General features: G+C 43.4%; 1 protein-coding gene across 4 annotated transcripts in view; it reads right to left on the reverse strand.

Annotated features, from left to right (window-relative positions):
- Rgs17 (regulator of G protein signaling 17) overlaps positions 1-8,271 on the reverse strand; it is a 94,301-nt gene extending 86,030 nt beyond the window's left edge. The window contains exons 1-2 of one of the 4 annotated variants that reach the window (XM_031351990.1): positions 8,074-8,271; positions 4,069-4,138 (exon numbers count right to left, since the gene is read on the reverse strand). In XM_031351990.1, coding sequence (XP_031207850.1) covers positions 4,069-4,103 — 35 coding nt within the window. In that variant the 5' untranslated portion in view covers positions 4,104-4,138; positions 8,074-8,271. Of the gene's footprint in view, positions 1-4,068; positions 4,139-7,678; positions 7,918-8,073 lie in introns of those variants that run through there. The other 3 variants (XM_031351991.1, XM_031351992.1, XM_031351993.1) reach the window with 3 other exon arrangements.
- Positions 8,272-8,690: the final 419 nt, after the last annotated feature.

An 8,690-nucleotide genomic window follows, 5' to 3' on the forward strand; every position in this document is an offset into this window, starting at 1 on the left:
GGTGGTGAGTTAACAAATCACTCTAGTGATTACAGCAGATAAATTTTTAAAGATGTTTTTACGTCTCCCAAATCAAAATTTTCTTTCTTCACAGGAGTATTCTGGCTGAGCAACATGGCAAGTATCTGTAATTCTAGCCTGAGGGCACCAGGGGGCAGAAGCATCAATTAGTAAAAGTTATCCTCTGCTACCGAGTGTGTTCAAGGCCAGCCTGTGCTACCTGAGACCCTGCCACACATAAAAAGCTGATTAATTAGTTTCAAAGGGAAACATCCTTGCTTTGGGACCTCAGTTCCATTTATTATCAAAGATGGAGTTGGAATAGCATAGAATATTCCACTGCATAGATGTGGATCCTATATTGCTCATAGACAATACTGCTCCTAGCATATGAGGATGCCAGCACTTCGGGACATCACCCCAGGGACTGTCACCCCAAAGGCACTTTTAAGTAGAGGAGGGGCATAAAACAGATGCAGCGGGAACTGGAGAATCTCCCTGTTTGTAAGCTCACTAAGAGGCTAAGCCTGATACCTTTCCCTGCTTAAGAAGGAGTATGATGCTGGTGTTGCTCAGTTGCTGGCCAGACACCAGCAAAGCCACTCCCTGCTTTTCTTACCTTTGAGTCTGTGTTTAGCAGGTCCCTTGCCCTTTATAGGTAGTGGCTTCTACATTTTTGAGATCAACTAACTTAAATTCCCCAAAGCCCAGGGAAACCCATTCCTATTATTCCCACGTGATTTTAAGGGATTCCTTGGACACTTAAAAATATGTGTCCTAGCAGATTAAATTAAACAGTGTGTTGAAGAACTCTATGTGAATTTCCTAGGCAAAGGAGTCCTATTTAGTTTGTCTTTATGTCTAAAAGTCCTATCACAGAGCATAACAGAGTAGTTACTGAAAAATATTTATGAATGAAAATCGTTCACTATGGTTAGGTAAACTAGTCAGAGAAATTAAAAAACGAGACTTGACAAGGAGACAGACTTCAACATGGATAGGGGCTGGCTGGTCAAGACAAGAACTTCTAAGACAGTAAAATTCTTTCATATGTGTAACATGTATGTAATGTGCCTTGTATTTATTTATTTATTTAATCATAGTACAATATGTCATGCTTGCAGAGTGAATGACAGTCTGTCAGGTATTTGTATCCTCTAGTTTGCTTGCTCAGCATTTTTGAAAGTCATCATTCCTATTTATTTATTTATTTATTTATTTATTTATTTATTGAGACAGGGTTTCTCTGTGTAGCCCTGGCTGTCCTGGAAATCACTCTGTAGACCAGGCTGGCCTTAAACTCAGAAATCCGCCTGCCTCTGCCTCCCACGTGCTCGGATTAAAGCCATGACTGCCTGACAAGTCACCACTTTCAATGTTATTGATAGTGGTGATCATAGGGCTCAAAGAGCTTCAGGTTAAACTCCTAGCTATCTGCAAGAGAATCCTTGGCTCTACACACAAGTTACACTCTCTGTTGGGGACAGTTCTCCATGTGTTGATTAAACCTGTTATTTAGGTGAAATGTCAAATACCAGACATTAGTTTTGGCTAACTGAATTAAAATACGAGTAGGTAAACCATGCCCAGCAGTAGATGGCCAACACAAAATGAGCTCAATGGTATTTGATACATTTTTTTGCCATATATATATATTTAAATCTTAATGTTCTTTTTCATATATATTATAGTTTCTGGTACCATGTTTTAATGACGCGTGTATTTATCATGCCCTTTCTTTTTATTCTTTTTTTATTTGCATGTTGGTTTTCTAATGAGATAGAGAGATGAGGACATACTGTACAAAAAATACTTTGAATTAAAAAAAGAAATAAAGTGAGTTGGAAATAGAGATAAGGAGTAGATATCTTAGATTAGATTGACATGATAATTTAATAGACATTGTCTCACTATGTACGTCTGGTGGCCTAGTACTCACTATGTAGACCAGACTGGCTTCAAACTCACAGAGATTCCTTTCTCTCTGCTTTCTCAGTGCTGGGATTAAAGGTGTGCACCATCATCCCTAGCAAGACTTTTTATAATATACCAAAAAACTAGCCCATTCTGTCGTCAAGACAGAATGACCTGATAAAGTGTGGGCCTGGTGAAGTTTCCACTGGGTAAGAAGACCAGAGCCAACCGAAGAAGGAGAATAAACACTTGCCGTGCCCTGTCACTGATGCCAAAGTGTCCTCCTGGGCCATGCCTGTTTTATTATAATGCCACAGATCTTGAATTACAACCTGTGTATTTCAATGGCCAATCAGAAACACTATAAAAAAAGCCTTTGGTCCAATATAAGGAAGTAAATATTTGTTTTGTTAACCACACTCATTGCCTACAATAAAATTATATTTATTGATAAAGGGATTTAAAAGAAAAGGTCACATGCAAAGTTTAAAGAAAGTCAAGGAGATTTTGGATGTCAATACCTCTTGTTAGAATTCCTAATTCAAGATACTTGTATGATTTTTATGAAAACTCTGCATATCTACATAAGTAACAACTCAAGTCTAATTCTGTTGGAAACAGGATTTTATAACCCACTTTGCTCATAAGGGCCTTCCACCCATCATTAGAAAGCTTAGGTTCACTCCTGAATCGCTGCAGTTTGACTACATTGGGTAAACAGAAATACGTTTATGATTATAAAATTTTATGCTCAGTGGTTTGTTTAGTTTTTAGAGAATGCCATAGATTGTCCAAGGTGTGCCATCAAACTTTGAGACCTAAAATGATCAAAAGTCGTAAAACTTTAAAAAGTCAACACTCTAAACTCAGACGGCCATTGCTTTGTTCAGGTGAGGTGTCTCAGCTCTTCAAGCTTGGAGACCACATGTAAGGATGGATGGTGAAAATGGACTTCAAACTTAACTGTTGACCTCTATACACATGTTGTGTGGCATGTTCTCTAAATAGCTCCCCTCTCTCTCACACATATTAATATAGACATTCATAAAATTAATTAAAAAATATAAAAACAAACCTCCCACTGATTCCTGAGGCACACTATGGTGGTTTGAATGAGACCTATTTCCTACAAGTCTGTGCATTTGGTCTCTGGCTGGCTGTGCTGCTGCTCGGGGAGTTTGTCAGGCCTCTAGGTCAGACCTCTAGGAGGTGGAGCCTTGCTGGAGGAAGTATTTCTCTGGAGAGAGCCTTGAGACTTTGTAACTCACTCCACTTCCGGTGCTTGCTCCCTCATCCCTGCCATGCAGTTGTGACAATGTTTCAGTGACTTGCTCCTGCAGATACTCCTCCCTGACATTCCACACATCTACCCAGCTGGAACTCCAAGCCAAATGGACACTCTTACTTAGGTTGCTTTTGGTCAAGGTGCTAGCTTACATTAACAACAACAACAACAAAATACCTAATAGACACTTGCCAGATGTAAAAAAAGTCATTAAGGTAATAGGTTAGACATTTGCCTCTTAAATTTTATATGCAGCGGAAATTTAGGGATAGGAAATGACACTAAGCTGACTTGGTTTTATAACTGCTCGATTATTTTATTTTGATGAAAATTTGACTTAATCCCCTCACAGGATCACTATTGTGCCTATTTTCTTCTTAATTCCATTAAAATTGAAAACTTCTCTCTACGACATCAGCAACTGGTAGAACCATCTGCAAAAGCCAGGGAACTCTTTCTATGGAACTGTTCAGAATGAAGGATATGTTTGAAAACCATTTAGTGACTGGGGCTTCTAAAGGGAACTGTGCAGACTGAATGCAAAGCCAGTTACCAGGACTTGAGCTCTGACCACAAGCTTCCCCAGACTCCCCAGGCAAGGATGCTTCAGCTTTAATCATGATAATTTCTCTAATCTTTGTCATCTCATAGTCTTTACCATTGGGCTTTTCTTTTCTTTGTTTGGGTTTCCTTTTAAAAAGAGCAATATTATCACTCAAGGGACAAAAATGCATCTGAATAGTATGACATACGCCTAGGGGTAAATGATACAAACAAAACGCAGTTGAAAAAAATGGTTACACGCACAAAGTAACTTAAATCGTCCTTAGTAAAATGTGTAAATTTTGAAAAATAGTAAGTTCACCTACCATCTTAGCAATAATTTTTTGGAGAAGAACCCCATATCTTGATGAGAATTACGTAGTGTATATAATAAACCTAAGGGAAAAAGGTATACATAAAAGTAAGAGAATAAAGACATACATCTGTTAAAAATAGGAAAACAGTAGATAGAACATAAAAGTTAACAAATAAAAGAATGGCTAATAAATTAAGTCATGTATCTAATGATTTACTTTGCAGTCACTGTCTCATACTAAAATACAGAAATGGTAACAAAGTAACAGGAGTTTTGTAAAGAGCAAAACAATACTGTTCAATACACATTAATTATTCAAAGGATGGTATACCTATGCAAATGATGAATTGATGGTAAAGTTTATCTTTGGTACAGTGTATTCTATCTATGCTTAAATCTATCCCCAGGATCTTCGCACTGAGGGAAACTGAGGCTGGGCAGATGACTAACAGAAGTCACTAAATGGTGGGATCAGTAATCAATCAAATCTGTCTTGACAAAAATATTTGTGTTTATTACAGTCTACATGTGTCCTCATTTCATATAAGTTCCTGTGTTCTGGGAGGTGTAAAATAAATATGAATTCATCACCCAGAAGCAAGCCAACACTCTAAGTGTTTTATCAGGAGAATGCATTCAACAATTCTAAAACTTGCTTCCTCTGAGATGCAGGACCATAGGTAAAGAACATTGTGTGGGTGCATGGGTGCGTGGGTAAGTGTGTGCATGTGTGTGCGTGCATGTGTGTGTGTGTGTGTATACACATGCTCATGTGCACAAGAACATCTTCTGTCTTTATCTTAACTTTTAAGAGAGGGTCTCTCACTAAACCTAATGCCAGCAGTTTCTGCCAGGTTGACTGGCAGCAAGTTCTTGGGATCTTCCTATGTGTCTTCGTGAAACCCAGTATTAGGTTACAGGCATTCAGAACATGTCTTGCTCACATGTGGGTGCAAGGGGTCTGAATGCAAGTCCCCTTGCTTTCCACAAGCTGTCTTGCTGTGTAAGCCATATCTCCAGTCCCTCCATCTTGGGTTTGGAAACAGGACCTGGTGTCCACATTTTTACTGGGCAGGTCAGAAGACTTTTCTGATCCATGTTAGTTTTGTAAAGTTAATTCATTTAGAAATTCCCTTTCTTAGTGACTGTGTCAGGTGCTGGCACAGTGGCAAGTAAAATAATCTAAGTGAATTAAAAAAAAAGTTACTGAAGTGCCTTTAGAGGATAAATCTGAGGGGAGGGGATGTAGGAAATATGGACAGTATATCCACCAATCTAACATAAAATGTCCCATTAGACGAAATGATGTATTTGTTTTAAGCTCTCCATAAAAATCCCTCAGTACACTCTGTAGTAATCAGAAGAGAAATTCATCCATCCTCACATTCTTTCTTCTGAAGAGTGAAGTATCTTCATCAATCTCCAGACAGAACTAGGATATCCAAATATCCTGCAGAAATGGATTCCCATTCCTCTTTGCTCCACCCTTCCCTGCTGGTGAAGGGAAGGACCATGCAATTCAGCAAATGGACTTCTAATGTGGGACCCACTATCTTTACAGCAGAACATTCACACCTAAGTTCTTCCTGACTCTCTACACTGGGTGAGTCAGGGGAATGCTCACCAATTAGGATGGAGATCATTCACATTTATTTAGCTGTATAATAAGGCTAAATAAATAACATACTTTTTTTGTTTTGTTTTGTTTTCAAAGTGTCTAGCTCTGGGGTAGGAATTCTAATGAGACTTATTTATCATGAAAAAGTTTAAGAAGTCCTTAGAAATGAAGGTGGACTTAGACCATCAACATTATGAACTTAAATGAACTAAATCCTGACAGGATGATCCTCCAAAACCAAGAAGGAAAGGTCATTTATTTGCTGTAGAAATGAGCACAGGCCCCAAGGTAGGGACTAGCCCAAGGAGAAGTTAGACATCACAACAAGAAAATAGTGGAAGTGGGCAAAATGAACACTTTACACTGATGGTCTTTAATGCGAGTGGGTTTCTTTATCTTTCGGAGACAATTTCAAGGGGTTAAGATGGCTACTGGTGATCTGGGTTCAGTCATCACCAAATCTTTTCCTGTAATAATAAACACTTGCTTTCTTAGCTCCAAAAACCATCAACGAACCTGATCCGTGGGCCCTCAATACAGACCTTAAAACTATAAACCAGTAAATAAATTTATGTTGTCAGAAGTGGGCTAGTTACTGGTTTAGTTCATGCTGACAGAAGAAATGGCTTCATAATAGTAACTTAAGAGATGGTCAAACCTCTCGGTCATGTGTCTTGATGAAGCTGAATTACCCTTTGATTAGTTATCAGTGTTATAGTGCATGTTTCGTACACAACTGCTGTTACTACGACAGACTTCAGAAATGCATACAAGGAACTTAAGAGCATTGCGTCTGCAAATTACAGCATCTAGCAGCTCAGAAACCTATGAGGAAAACACCATCTTCACTGTAGGAGTAAAATTTATTTCTTATTTTGTCAATTAAATGGTTTTCAGAAAGGTTCGACATCCTGAAAACCAGTGTGCCTGAGTGCCGGAAATGCAGATGGAATCCAGTCTCAGAAGTGTTTATCAACTAAGGTTTCTCTTTATCTGTGATAGCCAACCCATGGTGGACAGAATCCAGCTGTAACACCCTCCTCCCCCAAGAGATGAAAGAGACAGCTAAAAGCTTGCAAAGTTCTTCACACAAGACTTAGAAGAATGGATTTACTGAAGGGTCTGTAGGGAGTGGGGAGTGTTGGAAACACTATGCTCAGAGCCAGGGGCAGGGTTCCTGGTGACCAGGATCTCCCAAGTGAGCGAGCATTCTCAGCTCTCAGTGGAGGAAGAGGTCACAGGGTGGTCTTGCGCTAGCATCCTTTAGATCAGGTGACCCCTTGCTCAGTCTCTTCTGAGTGAGCAGAGGGAGGACTGCCTGAGACGCACAGCAAGCAGCCTCCCGTTGGCCAGGAGCAGGTCCCCACCCGCTGCTCTGTCCTTCCGCCATCCTCAGGTCCTCCGACATTTTCCACCAAGACACAGAGGTAGGATGAAGAGGAAACAACAGGGAAGTGTCTGCACCCAGCCTCTGCGGCAGCCAGAGAAAAAAGAGAAGGAGGCAGGCTAGCGAGGAGGCAGCTAGAAGCTGTGATCCATCCATAATCAGGAGAGCCAGATCCCACAGCAAGGGAGTCTGTGCTGCACCCAAGCCAGGCAGCGCCTGGGGGCTGGTAGGCGTTCCCGGTCCTCACCCCCACGGTTGCTGTAAAATCCGACCGGTGCTGTGCACACCAGAACTCGCTTTCTCTGGACTAAAGGTGGTGGGGGAGGAACAAAAGAGACTGTCACCTCTGCACACACCACACACACACACACACACACACACACACAGCAGCTGCTCAAGGTATTTGTAAAGCCATCACCTGCACCTGAATCGCTTATTTTCCCTCAAGGCACCAAAAAATAAAGGGAGAAATGAGACCATCCGAGGTGGTCCGCGGCTGAGACTATCTCGATTTATTTTCACCATCGATTCTCTACCAAACAAACAGCTACGAAAAGCCTGGGGACCCCGAACCCCTGCGCGCTCCCCCAACCCGCCACCGCAGCGCCCTCTCACCTCCTCCAGGTCCCCAAAGGTGCTGAGATTTCTCCCCGCGGGAGCAGGGACACCCGAAGCCGTGACCCGCAGGAGAGCGGTCCAGTCCCTCCACAGAGCCCGGGGACGCGAGTGAACGGAGCCCTGAAGCGGACCACGCGGGATTCAACTTCACGGAGCCGCGGGGCGGTGCTGCCCGCCGAGACCCGCGCGCCCCACTGCCTCACCAGCCAGGGCACAGGCAGCGGGAGCCCCCTCCGCCCACTCTTTCCTACCTCCCCACTCGCCGTGGGGTGGGGGTGGGGGAGCAAAAGGAGAGAAAAAAATCAAGCCCACCCATCAGTGCAAAGCAGACATTTTTATGTTATTATTATTATTTTTTTTATCCTCTCTGGGATTCAGAGGTCGGGTCTTACCAGGTGGCCTTGGATGTGGGCGAGCGCTCCGGGGTCCGGGTCCGAGGGTTCTCGAGACTGGGCTGCTCCGTCCTCTAGCGGAGCGGGATCCTTGCCATCCGCCCAACTTCAGCACCCGGCGACGGAGAGAGGGAGAGAGGCCAGGATAGAGCCGAGAGGGAGGAGGCTGGGGTGGGCGGGGAGGGAGCGGAGCAGCTTGCAGCGCATGCGTCCCTGAGACAGGCGCAGCCCCTCGCCCCGCGCAGCCGGAGGTGAGGCGTCCTCCCCTCCCGCGGGCGCTCAGTTGCGTGAGTCACCGTCGCGTCCCTTCCCGGCGTGCCCGCCCGGCGACAGAGCTCATGGTGGTGTCGGTGGTGTCTCTGTGCCCAGGCGGCTCTGGCGACACCAGTTGGGGAGGTTCTGAGATGAGGGTCGGGGTCAGGGGTCTGTTTCTTGGAGAGGACACACTTTGGTGGAAAGGTACCTCCTCCCCCACCCCCAGTTCACCTTTACCCAGAGCCCACGTTGTGTTCACCTAGTCCCTGGGACCACACTTGCAAGTCTTTCAGGCACTCAGGCTCTCTTAGCCTCGGGCTAGCCTCAACCCTCTTGCCTGGGGAATTCAAAAGAATGCAAAG

The sequence above is a fragment of the Mastomys coucha genome, unplaced genomic scaffold (genome assembly GCF_008632895.1).
Source record: "Mastomys coucha isolate ucsf_1 unplaced genomic scaffold, UCSF_Mcou_1 pScaffold5, whole genome shotgun sequence".
Taxonomy (NCBI): Eukaryota; Metazoa; Chordata; class Mammalia; order Rodentia; family Muridae; genus Mastomys; species Mastomys coucha.